The sequence below is a fragment of the Ascaphus truei genome, chromosome 17 (genome assembly GCF_040206685.1).
Source record: "Ascaphus truei isolate aAscTru1 chromosome 17, aAscTru1.hap1, whole genome shotgun sequence".
NCBI classification, from domain to species: Eukaryota; Metazoa; Chordata; class Amphibia; order Anura; family Ascaphidae; genus Ascaphus; species Ascaphus truei.
Window position 1 is genome coordinate 42,105,725 of NC_134499.1, and position 17,959 is coordinate 42,123,683.

The window sequence follows — 17,959 nt, forward strand, 5'->3', positions numbered from 1 at the left end:
GGGTGGGAGGGGGAGGAGTCAGTGCCTGGCTACAGGCAGGGAGGGGGAGGAGTCAGTGCCTGGCTGCAGGCAGGGAGGGGGAGGAGTCAGTGCCTGGCTGCAGGCAGGGAGGGGGAGGAGTCAGTGCCTGGCTACAGGCAGGGAGGGGGAGGAGTCAGTGCCTGGCTGTAGGGTGGGAGGGGGAGGAGTCAGTGCCTGGCTACAGGCAGGGAGGGGGAGGAGTCAGTGTCTGGCTACAGGCAGGGAGGGGGAGGAGTCAGTGCCTGGCTGCAGGCAGGGAGGGGGAGGAGTCAGTGCCTGGCTGCAGGCAGGGAGGGGGAGGAGTCAGTGCCTGGCTGCAGGCAGGGAGGGGGAGGAGTCAGTGCCTGGCTGTAGGGTGGGAGGGGGAGGAGTCAGTGCCTGGCTGTAGGGTGGGAGGGGGAGGAGTCAGTGCCTGGCTGCAGGGTGGGAGGGGGAGGAGTCAGTGCCTGGCTACAGGCAGGGAGGGGGAGGAGTCAGTGCCTGGCTGCAGGCAGGGAGGGGGAGGAGTCAGTGCCTGGCTGCAGGCAGGGAGGGGGAGGAGTCAGTGCCTGGCTACAGGCAGGGAGGGGGAGGAGTCAGTGCCTGGCTGTAGGGTGGGAGGGGGAGGAGTCAGTGCCTGGCTACAGGCAGGGAGGGGGAGGAGTCAGTGTCTGGCTACAGGCAGGGAGGGGGAGGAGTCAGTGCCTGGCTGCAGGCAGGGAGGGGGAGGAGTCAGTGCCTGGCTGCAGGCAGGGAGGGGGAGGAGTCAGTGCCTGGCTACAGGCAGGGAGGGGGAGGAGTCAGTGCCTGGCTGTAGGGTGGGGGAGGAGTCAGTGCCTGGCTGTAGGGTGGGGGGAGGAGTCAGTGCCTGGCTGCTGCCTTCTGTATAATCACCTCCCCTGTCTAAGAACAAATTTCACTTTGTGAATGAAAACTCAAAGCTGATTGACTGAAAAACTTGGCAAGCTGCCAAATATTCTGGGCCATTACAGATTGGATAATGCCCGGAATTTTAACCAATCAGAGAGCAGGGATTTCAATAATGCCCGGAATGTAATGATATTTGGCATCGGTGTCCAGAGAAAAGAGCACCCCCGATACGGATATAGGTAGATGTACTGCCCCGGGGGCATATCAAGTCCTCCAGCCAGGAAAACGTGTAGACATCAGGGAAATGAATGGCAGTGCTCTTAAGGTACGAGGTTGGACCGAAACATTCATCTTTTTTAATACATTTTGTATATTTTCTGCATAATACTATTGGGGAGTCGCCATTCCATGCGCAGAACTCAATGGGCTAATATAAACTGATGCTACTATTTTTCTCTGAAAAAAGACACCATGACAAGTCAGAGTCTTTTTTAGCCACGTGTGTGTGTGTGTGTGTGTGTGTGTGTGTGTGTGTGTGTGTGTGTGTGTGTGTGTGTGTGTGTGTGTGTGTGTGTGTGTGTGTGTGTGTGTGTGTGTGTGTGTGTGTGTGTGTGTGTGTGTGTGTGTGTGTGTGTGTGTGCGATGGATAATTATCTTGATTACCATAGTAGTTACTGTACCTGATGGAGCCACTTCTAAGCAAGTCCTACGGAAGTCCCTTAACCCAGAGGTTCGTACTGTAACTCCAGTCACCAACGGGTCAGGTTTTAAGGATATCCCTGCTTCAGCATGGGTGGCTCAAACCTGTGCTGAAGCAGGGAGCCACTTGTGCCGACGCAGGGATATCCTTAAAACCTGACCTATTGGGGGTGGGGGGTCTTGAGGACTGGAGTTGAGAACCCTGCCTTAACCTATGCAGCTAACCACACAAAAAACTTATGTTCAAGCGATACAGCAGGTCTTACTAGACACACACACACCCACACACTTTGATGGATCGGACCTGGAACAATGCAATAAGTCAAATAAAAGATGTATGATCAACAGTCCCATCTGTATTTACAAATAACCGCATATTCTGTAAATGTCAGCGTTGGGTAAAACTAAAGGTTATATTTAATGTGATAAGCAGAAAGTTTATAATGGGAGGCGATTTGCATGTCACAACGATTTAAAAGCAGCAGCTACGACAACATAGCAACTGTTTGAATATTGAGTCCGAAGAAAGATGGATGTTCTCACGTCAAAGGATTGCAAAAAAATGAGCAGAGTAAACAGGCCTCGTTAAGGTTCAGGTGTTATTGACATAGGTGCAGGGGACAAAAAACCCCACAGTCATGGGTTTGTTTAACTGCGCTGGTAACGGCCTTGGGAAATATAAATATGAGCGCAAAGACATTAACCCCTGTGTTGTGAGAGGGGTCTGACATTAACCCCTGTGTTGTGAGAGGGGTCTGACATTAACCCCTGTGTTGTGAGAGGGGTCTGACATTAACCCCTGTGTTGTGAGAGGGGTCTGACATTAACCCCTGTGTTGTGAGAGGGGTCTGACATTAACCCCTGTGTTGTGAGAGGGGTCTGACATTAACCCCTGTGTTGTGAGAGGGGTCTGACATTAACCCCTGTGTTGTGAGAGGGGTCTGACATTAACCCCTGTGTTGTGAGAGGGGTCTGACATGCTATATACTGTGTGGGCGCTTTACACTCTGTGGGCAACTCTTGTAGCGACGGACATTTTTGCACTATTTTTTAAAATGTATATTTTTATTAATTCGGTGTGAAATGCCATGCCCCCCCCCCAATCAGCGGCTGTGTGTGTCAAGTGTGTGTAACAGATACATGTGTGCAAGTGTGAATATATACACGTGCACAAACACACACAACACAGCCGTAATACAACTGTTTCAACACAACAAAGCACTCTTATTTTTGATCATTAGCTTGGACCTTTTTTTACATTGGTTTTCAAATACAGCACTTGCTTAGTTAAGATCATTTGCATAAAATAATTATTTGAAATATATTTATTATTTGAGATAAATATTAAATGGCAAAACATTTTTGAAGAGTTAACCCCTTGATTGCCAGGACATCTTGTGGCACAACATTTCAGCGGTCACATGGGTCAGAATTCATCCACACCATGAATGTGAGAGGAATCCCCAATCACCATTCACATTACATCTGCGGCTCATTGGGAGCTATGGACATTATCAGAAGAACGCCAGATCAGCGCACGGACTAACGCAACAGCGCACGGACTAACGCAACAGCGCATGGGACCCAAGGGTGCCAGGTTCTTTTGACGTTATTGGAATGGCACAGGGGCAAATAAAGCTAAAAACAGCAGAAAATATTCTGCAACATTGGATTTGCTGCAACAGATCACCGTGACCCTGCGCCCTCACAGGAGCCAGAGGTCAGTCGTTCCCAATCTTTTGTGTGTCTCTGGGCACCCCTAATCACAGTGCTCAGTTGCTGAGGCACCCCTACAACAACAGGACCGGGTCACAGAAAACACAGGACAGAGAGTCACAGGAGCCAGAGAAATCCCACACACACACACACACACACACACACACAACCAACTACACACCCAACCAGACAACTACACACATGCGCACGCACACACACTAATAGGACAAATACACAGGACAGAGAGTCACAGGAGCCAGAGAAATCCCCCCCACACACACACACACACACAACTAACTACGCACACCAACCAGACAACTACACACATGCGCACGCACACACACACACACCCATAGGACAAATACACAGGACAGAGTCACAGGAGCCAGAGAAATCCCACACACACACACAACTACACACCCAACCAGACAACTACACACATGCGCACGCACACACACACACATCAATAGGACAAATACACAGGACAGACAGCTTTCACCAGTACATGCCGCTTTCTCCTCTGCTTGGCTATACCCTGGTGGCTCCTGATACCTCGTCCTGATTGGCTGCATTACCCAGCAGCAGCCAATCAGGACGAGGAAACTGCCCTGGGAGACGGGGGAATCCTGCGACCCCTTCGATCATCTCACGGAAATGATGATATATTCTATGATGTTTGGGTCTGCGGCTCTGCCAGCTCACATTGAGGCAGATAAGACCAAACTGGCCTAATGACCATGCCTGAGGACTTCTGGACAACTCCACACAAGTGGCTTTAGAATAAGAAGTTATAGGAAAGTGTATCCGGACAGCGTTTGCAAAGCTAGGTTTAGGGAAGGGTTTACTGCCCTGACCTCTTTTCCTGACCCCTGTGCCTAGTAGATCATGTAACATACAGAGGGGTCCACATTTCTGCGTAAGATAAGGTTACCGTAGTAATGTAAGAATACATTGTAGCTGCTGAGTTACACTGACTGAAGGATTGATTTGAAACTGAAAGGCAGCCATTTAGTGAACCCGAGGAAGCACGATTTTGCTGATCGATCACGGGAGAACCAAATCGATTGGCAGCGTAGGTAATTAGTTTTCAATAAAGGTAATCAGACTGTATATATTAAAAGGAAAATATATTTTTATTTCTTTTTAAGATGCAGTCATTTGAAACAAAAAGTAATGATGTCTCTATTTACATTCTCGTCTTAAAGCCGAGTAGTTTTAAGCTGCTTTCAACTTTAAGAAGAAAAGCCTTCATAATAACTCAAAATAAATAGGTAAAAGAGCCTGTCACAAATGTCTCAGCGAGGCACAGATACAATATATTGTATCCGCAGGGGAAACGTTTAAAAGAGCTCGTACCAAACACAAGACGTGTAATATGTCCTGTCTCGCAGGAAAACGACATGGCTGCCGTGGGAAACACAATACCTGTACCCAAACCAAGAGCTATACTGAAGAACCGTTTCTAGCAGCAATCACCCCCTGGAGGTTGTGTCAGGGGCGGAAAAATTCCGGGCACCTGGTTGCCTAAAAATACCCCCCGGCTCCTGCATTGTGGTTCCGACTAACCTGCCATGTCCAGCTTCAAGCAGGACAGATTGCGCTGTTGCCGGTCGTGGCGCAGTGCTGACTGACCCAAGTCTGGCAGAGATAAGGGGGGCGGGGGGGAGGGGTGAGAGCGGGGGGGGGGGGGGTAGCATCTCCTGACTGCTCATCCCTGCTCTCATTTCTTCCAGTGACGCCAGCCGGTGCCAGAATGAGGGTGTTTGGGAGATTTAAAACTCAAATGTTTCAGTCATCACAGTTCAACCGTGCGGCCTCCTGAACCAATTAATGTTAAAGAAATATAATAATTCAGCACCGTGCCGATTTAAAGCTGGTGCCAAGGACACAAGTGGGATTGAATGTTCCAACTGGCGTCTTCAGTGGTCCGCCCGAAAATATTATTCTAATTGTTTGTAGCGCAAAGCATGCAACCAGCAGCGGGGGACAGAGACAAGTGAAACGCAGCGAAACAAGGTCAATTTAAGCAGAAACTCACACAATATGAGCAAGAAACTAGAAAACAGTAGAAAAACAATAATGTCAAGTTACTTACGTTTTTCATCGTCTGCGTGCACTAAGGAAGCCGCCCTTGACAACACATCCAATGGAGTCTCCATTTAAAGACCCTACAAAGAAGAAAGGACAAATAAATGACAATAGTTCACAAGAGAAGATTATATACAAATATACATCACACACACACACACACACACACTATATATTTCAAGAAATTGTATATGTTCTTGTCCGCCCTCCCACACTACTGTGCCATAGAATATGTTGACGCTATACAAATAAAAGATAATAATCATAATAAATGTCTTTGTATACACACGGGTGGACAAAAATATGAAGTACTTAGGAGCCAGCGTCTTGTTAGGCTTGCGTATCGGTTACCCCCGTGCCCCCAGTGAGTGTGTGAGTGTGTGAGTGTGTGTAATCTGACACACACACACACATCCCTCCCACACTGTGCATTGAGTGCCGGGGCGGGCTGAGTACAGGAGGGCTCTGACTAGCTCCGCTCTCAGCTTTCACGCGTCTCTGCCTTCTACTCGCCGATCTCGCCACTGAGCGGCGTGGCCGTGACTTGACCTGTCAATCACCGCTGCTGCCATTCCCAGCTTTGATGTGGCTGCGGAGCACTGCTGCCAGTGCAGCAGTGATTGTCAGGTCAGTTATTACTGTATAGAGCAGAGACACCTTGTCCATATAATGATGTGCACGGGTCATAAAAAATATGTATAGAAATACTTCCCAAGGACCATATATAACGAACGACTCAGCACTCCAGTATAAATGTTCAAAATGTAAATAGTTGTGTATCTTCAATACAACTATTTACATTTTGACCATTTATACTGGAGAGCCGAGTCGTTCTTCATAATTTGTCTTTGGGTGAAAAAAAAAATTCAAGAAAAATTATACATACCAAATTGTTCCTAAATTATTGTAAAAATATTGTTTTAATAAGAGAAAAATGATATGTTTAATCGTGCAAACGACTTCCTCAGGGGAAACGCGTTGAGTCCTATTGGAGACTGCAGAGGTTTCTGCGAGAGCTCTTTAGAAGAACTCCCCTTTCCTTGCGATGTCGGAAGCACTGGCCCTGGCGATGATCGGTGGAGAACATTGTGAGCTTGTGTGCCCTTTTCAAAAATGGTCCAGTCACCGCAAAAATTATTTTTGGCTAAACCAAAAAAAAATCAAACTCCTAAAACCATAACACATATTTTACATTTCCAATTGTCATTGCAAAGCCTAAAAGTGATATTACGGGGAAAGAAAGAGATAGAAGTAGAAATCTTTGAACTGCATGGGGATGAAAGAAAATCGATAACATTCAAATGTAAGAATTGCAGCGCCATTTCTGCAACGGACCATGAACTGCACCTGTAAAGTTGTGTGAACAGGATTAAGACCGAGCTTTAACTGCTTCATTGTCATAGCACAGAAGGACCAAAACAGGTATTGTTCCAAGATTAACCACCACTGGGCACAGATTCTCTCAACCAAACAAGCCTACTTGAAGCTTTTGCTAACCCCTTAATTGCCAACAGCGTCGGCAACGCCACTTTGGTAGACAAGGAGTTAGTTGTGCAGTGCTTGCATTGTCACTGGCAGTGTATTGCTTAATTGTCTCTGTTTTGCATTACATAATCACATTTAATGGATTCATGCTCATTCCATTAAACAATGGATTTTTAGTTTAGCATTTATTCTGTGGTAGCAACAAAGAATTATTTGTAAACCCCAAATGGAAAAAAAACAATCTGATTATTCTAAGTTATGTTGCATAGTTTTTGCCAACATTTCACTACTAAAGTAATATATACAGTACTACATTGGCCTTCTTAAATACCGATCACCCAGTTCACAGTGACATCTTTCAGCAGTCTATATGGAGAAATATGGCTATAAACACTTTGTGGACCCTTAAATTATTCTCTAGAGCTCTATGTACTATTCATACATTGATACACATGTATTTGCAAGTGGACTTTCAGACCTTCGGGTTCAAAGTGAATAAACAAATCAGGTTCTGAAAGAACTGCCACGAATGTCACAGAAGGCGTTATGTGGCTGAGTGGCTTCCAAGTTATATCAATCTCCACGCGGAATTACAGTGAACCCCAATGAAAAGTCGTATACAAGAACGGATACTCTGAATCATCTTACATGGCAAACCAGCATACACAGACTTCACTGGTGCTGTATTTGTATGAACATTACGAGCTTGGGGATTAGTACTGCTGCTTCAGCACAAAGCAGTTTGGAAACTATGAAAAAAGGGCCTAAAAACGGCATATGGATCCGGTTCCTCTTGACCCAATTTTGCAGCCCATGGTGGCAACAGTACAGGATTCTTTCAATACTACGTACAATGAACGGGTTAATTCTTAGTTAATACTTTCTGCCGTGTGGGTATATATATGTTATTTGAAACACCTGTAGGCAAAACAGAGGACGACAGATTGTGAGCTCTTCGGGGCAGGGAGTCCTTTTCTTAATGTTACTCTAATGTCTGAAGCGTTTATTCCCATTGTGTGTTACTGCTGTGACGCGCTATGGACATGGATGATGCTATATAAAGATATACATACAAGGTAGGGGGATTATAATCCTGTTAATTATAGCAGTGGTATAAATGGGAGGAGAGCACAATCCGAACTAACCCAAGTGTAGTTTATTCTATAATAATTTTTTTTTTAGTTGAAGTCAATGGGTTTCCTTGCAACAATGCCCTAATGGAGTTAAACGAATATCCTCCTAACACCTAGAGCGAATGAAGGGAATTGCACTGGTAATTTGAAGAGCCATTAATATGGGATTGGAATAACTTTCATCTGAATTGTATTAATCTCCCACCGAGGCTGGGAGTCATCCAACCGCGATGCAGGGTATGGCGCCCAATCTGACTAATGGCCATAAATGATGGTTACCATCAGTTCAGGGGCGAGATACCACAGGAAGGAGTGCTAGCAAGAGAGACTAATGTTCCCCTGTATTATGGTTATTCTTCACACAATGCTCAGCCATTGACATCAACAGTGAGAAAAGCAGCAGAGGTGTCAGCCAGAATGATACAGGAGTAATGAGTTTCAGCAGACTGGAGGTCATTGAAACTGCTCTTACTAGGTTAGCCAAGAAAGACAGCAGAAGATCTAAGATTGTGTGAGATAATGAAATGGAGCATGCATGAGAAAACAATGTCTTCAAGTACTTTGAAAGACAAGTAGGCTCAAGACTTAGGGCTTGACCCCGCTGCCTACTACAGCGTCCGCCACAGCGGACGCTGCACGCACGAGAGCCCTCCCCTCAATGGCGCCGGGCCCGCTGCGAGGGGGGGCCGCAGCGCTGAGGCGCGAGGTGCTCCTGCTCTCAATAGAATTGAGAGCAGGACTCGCGTCGAGCGATACGGCACGCCCCCCCCCCCCCCCGCGGTTCAGCCAATGAGGGCGAACCTGCCGGGTGACGTCATGGCCGCGCCCCCGGCACTCCCCCGCCACGCCCCCCCGGTCTCTCTTCCTGCAGCTCCCTGCAGACCAGGTAATCGGCTGCACGCGCCGCCAATCTCGCGGGCGCGCGTTACAGCTGAGTTACCGGGGCCTTAGCCTTATTCTTTAGAATAGGCAGGTTTGAATGGTGCACAAAATCTGCTCGAGCAGAGGTAGGACTTGAAGAAGGTGAGAGTCTAGAAGCCAGGGCAGGTGTGAAAGGTTTGATGAGATGGGAGGGAATGAGACCGAGGAGGCGTGTGGCAGAGGGAGAGAGGCAAAAACAGGATAGGTGCCGTGGGTGAGGCTGGCGAGTGTTTCTTAGAGAGAAAGCATAGAGTTGTTTGGCCAAGATAAAGTAGAATAGGTGAATAGTGGGAAATAATATATCCAAATGAGCCATATACCCGCCAAATGTGCATAAGTAGCAATACGTTTCATATATGGTACCATTAATCATGTCACCAACTGGCCCATAAAAAGGGGCCAATTCTGATAATCTCAGACAAAATAAGTGGGTTACCTTAAAAGTTGACAAAAAAAAGCGTGTGTGTCTGTGTCTGTATAATATATATATATATATTAATTTTTTTTTGGGGGGGGGGGGGTAAAAATAGGCACTCAAAGTCTTTAGAAAAACATACAAAAAATGTATTTAGAACAGACCGGTGTGTCTCCCTACCTTTCTCATGATAAATGAACATAGACAATTGAGAACCTTATATACCCCTTCCCCCCCCCCCCCCCCAATACTGCGGACAGGAAAAAAGCGCTCTGTAGCTTAGCAAAAGTTGGGTGTGCAAGGTGGGGGGCTAGTGTCTGATCCATTGCTACAATTTATCAATAGTCCCAAACTGCCCTCTGCATACCCCCTGCCATGGTATCTGGTTACGATGGGGAAGCCCGTTTTTCCCCAGGAGGATTCCGTCACCGTATTACCAGGAGGTTTAGAATAGGAGCTCCGTACCCTGTGCATACGTCACTGCACCCGCTCTCAAGGTGTATACGGATACTCCTTAACTATGGTTAGATTTTGTATTTACCTCGCCCGTCTTGTCCATATTCCAGAGAGTATATACACTATGTATGATAATGCTTACTAATGGTGATTGATATGCTCTGAGATTTTGTATCTAAGTGGATCTCTAAGGCTGCGCTTATAGTGTCGGCGACGCGACTTCGCAGCAAAACAGATGTATTGCCACCGTCGCGTGCGCTTACAGTAAGCGTGACGCGGCGGGAGTGATGTGGCGGCGCGAATTCTTGAAGCCGGTCAAATTTGATTTTTCAGAGGCTGTCGCCACGTGACAGCCTCTGAACCAATCAAACACCTGGTTGCCCGCGACGTCGCCGGAAATCGAAATACAACTTTCGAAAGCGGCAATGGCAACGGGTGACGTGCACTTATTGTATGTCTTTATTTATATAGCGCCATTAATGTTCATAGCGCTTCACAGTAGTAATACACGTGGTAAACAAATAAATAACAGATAATATAAATAACAGGTCATGAGAATAAGTGCTTCAGACATAAAAGTAACATTAAGGAAGAGGAGTCCCTGCTCCGAGGAGCTTACAGTCTAATTGGTAGATAGGGAGAATGTACAGAGACAGTAGGAGGGAGTCCTGGTAAGTGTGTCTGCAGGGGGCCAAGCTTTATATCATGTGTCCAGTATTATCCACAGTGCTATTCATATGCTTCTTTAAGCAAGTGTGTCTTAAGGTGGGTCTTAAAGGTGGATAGAGAGGGTGCTAGTCAGGTACTGAGGGGAAGGGCATTCCTGAGGTGTGGGGCAGTCAGTGACAAAAGGTTTAAGGCGGGAGAGGGCTTTAGATACAAAGGGGGTAGAGAGAAGACATCCTTGAGAAGAACACTTCAGGAGGTTTGGTTATGACTAGGTTATCGCGCAATCATCAATGTACATATGGACACTACGCTATTGATAAGGTTCGTTTGCCCTTATTATGCTCCTTTGTTGCAAGATTGTATGCTACATATTATGGTTTTTCAGTTTGCTAACTGTGTTGCTACAGAATATCACTGCAGCTCATGTTGATATATACACACACAGCTTGTGTTAGAAACCCTGTCCCTTTTCCCAGAATGCTCGGTCCACAACGTTTAAGTAACAGAAACTTTTTTTTAATGAGTTTATAAATGTTGTTACTATGATGTTGGGTTGCACCGGATTTCCTCACATACCCATGTGTCTGTGTATGTGTGTGTGTATGTGTGTGTGTGTGTATGTGTGTGTGTATGTGTGTGTGTGTGTGTGTCGGGGGGTGCTTCTGCAGCTCATGCACGCTGGTGGTTTACTTTTGTTGCTTGGCAACCACAGTAGGGGTGAGTGGCAGCTGTTCTGCCCACGCTTTTTATTTAAACCAGGGGGGGGGGGGGGTGAGGGGAAGAGGGTCTAAGGTTCTGAATTGTCTATGTGCATTTGTCTTGAGAAAGGCCCCACAGTGAACAGAACCGTTGATCATTTTGAACTAAACTTTTTGTATGTTTTTCTGAAGACCTGTTGTGCCTTTTCTTACCAACATGTGTTATCATTCATTTTGCCCCCAGGCAGTAACGTTCTATTTCCGTGCCACAGTGTACACACACACACACACACACACACACACACACAATATATATTTATTGGACCCAATAAACCACTTCTGTGAGATTATGTCTTGTGCCGGTATATTGGATCTCTAGGGATCCTTACACAAATCTAAACAACATCCTGGAACTCCTGAACAATGTCCATCTTGACAAAAGGTCCCATCTATTAAATTCACATTTAGAAGGAAAAAAAAGAAAAGAAAAAAAACCACAAGTATGCCGGACTTCTACTTTGTTCCTATACTACACTTCCCTTCTGTGGCACCTTGGTTTCTACTTTTTAGTAGTGCTTTACTACACATATACACACCCACGTGGCATTGTGAGGAATAAAAACATAAAAGACAAATATAAATAACACACTGGAGCCTTGAACAATGTCCAGATATGGATCATTTATAAAATTAGACTGTCAAAACATCCCAGTATACACAAAGTCTGCAGCCGGTGAAATACTGCAGGAAAACCTCAGCCTCTCGTTTCCAAATAATAAACAGAGAAACTCGAGGATGCCACAGCTAATTATTGCTTCACTTCCCACATTTGGAATTCCAGAGACGCATGTGACGCAGAAAGCCGGCTATTAATCTGTTACTGTAACAACTCTCTCTATGACGAAGCTTCTGGAAAATGTGCTATGTAGGATTCAAAACAAACAGTGTAAAATGTATGCCAGGAGAATAGTATTCATTGGAATAACCATGTCACAAGAAGAGCAAGCGTATCAATGATATATGAGCACATCTAAGACAGATCCTTTTACTAAACTACTCTATATGGAATAGCTCTGAACCTTTAATACATATCTGCACAAGTACTATGTAAATAACTATTGATAGAGGCTATTTACCCCATAAGTCAGGTACAGAAGGCACTTGTTCAGCTTTACTTAACCGGCAGTAGAATAATTACAAAATACTTTGTTCAGCATAACTTTTACCCTACATACAGTAATATACCAACCTAACTCCTACCCAGAACCGAAATAATCTGCTAGAAAATCAATGCCGGCTTAAAGTAGGAGGGTACAAATAAAAAGAAGCGGAGGTTGTTGGGTATATAGACACTTCCATAACTATTTGACAAATACAAATATTTGTTCTTATATTGTGCTGACAGCATATGCATAGAATTTTACAGGCACTATGAGTTCCTACACCAAAAGATCTTACAATCTAATTTGGTGCACAGGGAGATAAAAAGTGACTTGCCAAAGGTCACAAGGTGAGTTGACCTTGGAATTCAAACTGGTTTCACTCACTTTGAAGACACTGAGATTGATCTACCACTTCAGTACCGAATAGCAGCAAGATAATAAATTAACAGTATATAGGCAAGTTGATTCAAATTCTTTTAATTTAAAAAAAATCAGTTTGATATTTTTCTCTTCATCCAAATAAAAACCGTCAGTGCTAAATCCTCCAGCACTTCAAGAAAAGAAAATACTGATATAGGACACTGACTGCAAATATTGTCGCCATTGGGAATTTCTAAGAAACACACAGTCCTGCTCGTGCCACTTAATGATAAATACACTGCCCTTGAAATGGGGGAACCTGGCTCCCATCCTATGAACACGGGTAAGTTACTGCATCGCCCTGTGCATCAGGCACCATCATTTGGCTGCAAGCTCTTTAGTGCGCGGACTCAACGTGCAACACTTCATTCCTTGTTGGCGCTACTTTAGAAAAACACACACACACACACACACACACACACACACAATAAAACAACACCCCACAGGGTATCACAGCAACATTTCATTTCCATGTGATGCTTTAATGAAACTGCAATATTTAGCACTATACTTTTTGGCCTAAAGTTGAAAAGCCCCATGAATCAGACATTAAGTATGTTAGACAAAGGTTTCTATGCATGTACGCTTTCACTCAATGTGTGTGTCATCTCTGAAGGATGTCAAAAAAGATTTAAAGTGTATGCAATGCAACTCTGTGAGACCTCACCAAGAAGCATCTGTCCATGCTCACCTGTCAGTTTCAGAGTCAAGAAAATAGGGGCTTATAACAGCGATGCAAGGGAGTGGGGCATTCAAAGGTGATGACTGCTGCACTAGTGAATAAACCACAAATTACACTCAACCGGTTTCAAAATACTTCAAGATTTTCAACAAGCGACACTAGTTTGTACCACTTATTTGGCAAGATTACCAAGTAAATTAACTTTTAATATTTTGAAAAGCAAACATGAATAATGTGAAATCACTGGCCATTCACGTACACGGAATACCCAGTGCCAGCACAGTGTGACCAGGGCACCATATCTACTGGTGCACAACAAAAAGGGTGCAGAATCCAAAAGGATATTTACAACAACAAACAATGAACCTTAGATTGTGAGCTTTGTGGCAAGGACTCCATTGTACATGTCAATTCATTATACCTTTGTATATGTAACCCAGTCATTTGTCTGGAGACTCACTGCCTGTAATTTCTACGTACACACACTTTGCAATAAATAATTGCTATTGAAGATGCAACCAGCATTTCTTCATATCTCATAACAAGCCTTGAGGGCCACAGGCGCAGAATGCCACGACCCTCCGATGCTCGCGACCACATGACCGCGTAGTCATCCCTCTTCTGTTCCTCATCAGGGTAGATTGCGTTCTGGGCTCCCCTGGAACGCAACACGTGATCTCCCCTAGCAAAAAACTAGCATTTTCATTATTTTACGTGGCTACAACATCACGTCACCCCCGGGTGTCAGACGCTCAGACCCCATGACGTAGAAGCCATGTCTCGTGGCACTCAAAAGGTTAAACTGGGGGAGGGTGGGGCAGCCTGGATCGAATCCGTGTGACCTTGGGCAAGTCAATTTATCTCTTTATGGCTCATGCACCAAAATTAGATTGTAAGCCCCCTAGGGAAGAACTGGTTGTGCCTGAAAAGGCCTATGCACAGCGATGTACACACTATCAGCGCTATCTAGCAGACCAATAAATAAAAATGTATGCGTAGGGTAAAATAGATCTACTGTTTTAATCTCATTACTGGCGTTTTATCCACTGCATATTACACCAGCCTGAAAATAAAACAGCAGCTAATATTTAGATTGTCTGCGTAGTCACAATATTCTGAACAGGTTGTATTTCCATCAGAAATGCTCAAATCGAAAACATTTAGCTAACTTTGGGAAGTAATTCATACGAGTCACATTATTCACACGAGGTTTCCTCTGTTGTTACTGAGAATCCAAACCTGCAAAGGGTAAGAAGTCAGGACTTGGTACCATGTCCCGTAGCCCAACATGTTACTATGGAAGGGACATGCCAGGCCCTGGGGAAGGGGTTTAAGCCTCACACTAAGTTCACATCCTCACCTTTTGGATCTGCCTCTGGTCAGCGTTATGTCCCCAATCCAAACCTCCAGGTCTCCTCCCCTAAACATGGTCTTGGCAAATAACCCCCACACGCACCCGACACTTACCAGGATATACAGCAGCAGAGCAACAACAAACAAGATTTCCAGCTTCCTTCATTTAGAGCCAAAGATCCCAGCCCTCCCCCACATCAGGGGCAGCATGTTCCCTTCCCTCCCTCTCCCCTCCTCCTGCTGCTGCTGCTGCTGCTTCTCCAGTGACACGTGAAATCTCAGGCCTCCTTTCACTTTGGATTCCTGGCTGTAACCCCCTCCTGCCCAGATGACCCCTTGTCTAGACAAATAGGAGACTCAGCAGCAGCACATGTGCAGTCCCCCCCCCCCCTGCTTTGCATGTGCAGCTGTGTTTTGAGCTTTCCACACACTAGTAAAAAGTTCTCCCTGCCTGCAGGTATTGAACAAGGGATGGTCCTTTTGTGAATCAGACAAGAGACACTCATTAAAATACTAGATGTTACAGATACGTGAGCACACTATTACACATCAACATGCTGTATATTACACAGAAAGTATATTTTACACAGAAAGTTAACTATATCTTTAACTGTGCATGCAATGTCTTGTATATAATGTATAACCCTGTTCACTTAATGTAACTATGTATTTGTAGCCCTGTATTTGTCATTATAACTCTGTGCCCAGGACATACATGAAAACGAGAGGTAACGCTCAATGTATTACTTCCTGGTAACACATACCTATTTTTATAAATATCAAATATATACACTGTTATATTGTAAGAGGCATCATAATATGCAGAACATGCATTATATAGTACAGACGGTGATCACACGATCATACAGAAGAGACCGCTGAACTATATCATGTTCAAAAAGGAGCTTTGTAATATAGAAAAAATGATAACATGTTAGGCCGCGTCCATAGTAAGTGATGCCGGGCGGAGGCGCGCTGAGGCTGAGGGAAAGCGGTGCTTTCCCTGGCCTTAGACCGCGCGCCATCCGGGGGCGGGCCAGTGACGTCACGGAGCTGGTTCGCCCTCATTGGGCAAACCGCTGACGTGACCGGCCCTGCGCTCCGATGTAAAAATTTTCTAAGACCTACGCTTCCGCGCGCTTGCGGAAGCGTAAGCGCGCCTCAGCACGGGTCAGCGCATAAGCGCTGACAATGCCCGAGGCCTTACAGAAACAAGACTGGTACCAGTGACATGCCCAGCATACTACAGAAATACAGCCAAGAGCACACAGAGCAGCAACAGAGGTGAATAACACTATATGAATTATATAATGCAGTAACATGATATGGATTAGACAAGAAATCAGTTGTAATTACTATGTAATCATTAAAAAGAATGATCGCACAGACAGAAGAAATATAATATCGCAGTATGGGATAGAACATAAATAGGCACTATATCAGTCAGGGAAAACATCATACTGTGATAGAAAACACACTAATATATATATATATATATAGCATTTCGTTAGCCACAGAACGGTATCATCTATTTATTTTTTTGATTATTGAAGCTCGGCTAACACGGTACTGATACCTCTACATATATATACACAGACACACACACACACAGACACACACACACACACACACACACACACCAGGTAAAGCGTCCACTATCCTGATCCTGTATACAAGTCTTACAATACAGAGGGGATCTGAGAGATCTCAATGTTCAGGATTCAAACTCTAAAGAAGGCATCATGAGTTCAAATAAATAATAATCACATGTTAAACCCCTTGTAGGCTGGATCCAAAGTATAAATAAGGCATCATACATGCAAGTAAATAATCCTATGTTAATTCCGTATAGAAAATAAGTGTGTTCTTTATGTGTGTGTGTGTGTGTGTGTGTGTATGTGTGTGTGTGTGTGTGTATGTGTGTGTGTATGTGTGTATGTATATACAGTATGTGTCATCATATTGCACAACTCTGCAGCATGAAGTAAAATAACAAGATCTGCAGCCAGATGGTGGCACAAGCATTATTATTATTATTATTAATATTAATTCCCACACAGAGAACACACTTTGCAATCACCAACTTACCAGTTTACACCCAGCAGCTGTGGGGCGATCCCCGGGAGAACCGAGGAGTCAGAGCAACGGAGCCAATCCAAGTGACATCCAGCCGGGGTGAGGGGGGGAGCACAGGCAGTCTGACCGGGGGGGAGCGGGGAGTACAGGCAGTGTTGGGGAGGGGGGGGGAGCACAGGCTGTTTTGGGTGGGGGATCCCAGGCAGTGTTTGGGGGGGGGGGGGGAGCACGGGCAGTGTAGGGGGGATCCCAGGCTGTGCTGGGGGAGCACGGGCAGTGTTGGGGGGATCCCAGGCTATGCTGGGGGGGGGGGAGCACGGGCAGTGTTGGGGGGATCCCAGCTGTGCTGGAGGGGGGGGGGGTCACGGGCAGTGTTGGGGGGATCCCAGGCTGTGCTGGGGGGGGGGGTCACGGGCAGTGTTGGGGGGATCCCAGGCTGTGCTGGGGGAGCACGGGCAGTGTAGGGGGGATTCCAGGCTGTGCTGGAGGGGGGGATCCCAGGCTGTGCTGGGGGAGCACGGGCAGTGTAGGGGGGATCCCAGACTGTGCTGGAGGGGGGGGATCCCAGGCTGTGCTGGGGGAACACGGGCAGTGTAGGGGGGATCCCAGGCTGTGCTGGGGGAGCACGGGCAGTGTAGGGGGGATCCCAGGCTGTGCTGGAGGGGGGGGGATCCCAGGCTGTGCTGGAGGGGGGGGATCCCAGGCTGTGCTGGAGGGGGGGGATCCCAGGCTGTGCTGGAGGGGGGGGATCCCAGGCTGTGCTGGGGGAACACGGGCAGTGTAGGGGGGATCCCAGGCTGTGCTGGGGGAGCACGGGCAGTGTAGGGGGGATCCCAGGCTGTGCTGGAGGGGGGGGGATCCCAGGCTGTGCTGGAGGGGGGGGATCCCAGGCTGTGCTGGAGGGGGGGGATCCCAGGCTGTGCTGGAGGGGGGGGATCCCAGGCTGTGCTGGGGGAGCACGGGCAGTGTAGGGGGGATCCCAGGCTGTGCTGGAGGGGGGGATCCCAGGCTGTGCCGCTGCCGCTGCTGGGAGAGCGCTGCTCGCTGCACCAGGAATGTGAAGAATGATGGAATTCTCTTCCTAGCAGGTGGGGAGCGCAGAGCCAGCCCATTGG

The 17,959-nt window shown here is 46.3% G+C and overlaps 1 protein-coding gene across 3 annotated transcripts in view; it reads right to left on the minus strand.

The window, feature by feature from the left end:
- VGLL4 (vestigial like family member 4) overlaps positions 1–17,006 on the minus strand; it is a 113,619-nt gene extending 96,613 nt beyond the window's left edge. Inside the window, exons 1-2 of one of the 3 annotated variants that reach the window (XM_075574941.1) lie at positions 16,857–17,006; positions 5,381–5,453 (exon numbers count right to left, since the gene is read on the minus strand). In XM_075574941.1, coding sequence (XP_075431056.1) covers positions 5,381–5,444 — 64 coding nt within the window. In that variant the 5' untranslated portion in view covers positions 5,445–5,453; positions 16,857–17,006. Of the gene's footprint in view, positions 1–5,380; positions 5,454–14,775; positions 14,822–14,882; positions 14,984–16,856 lie in introns of those variants that run through there. The other 2 variants (XM_075574942.1, XM_075574943.1) reach the window with 2 other exon arrangements.
- Between the last annotated feature and the right edge of the window lie 953 nt (positions 17,007–17,959).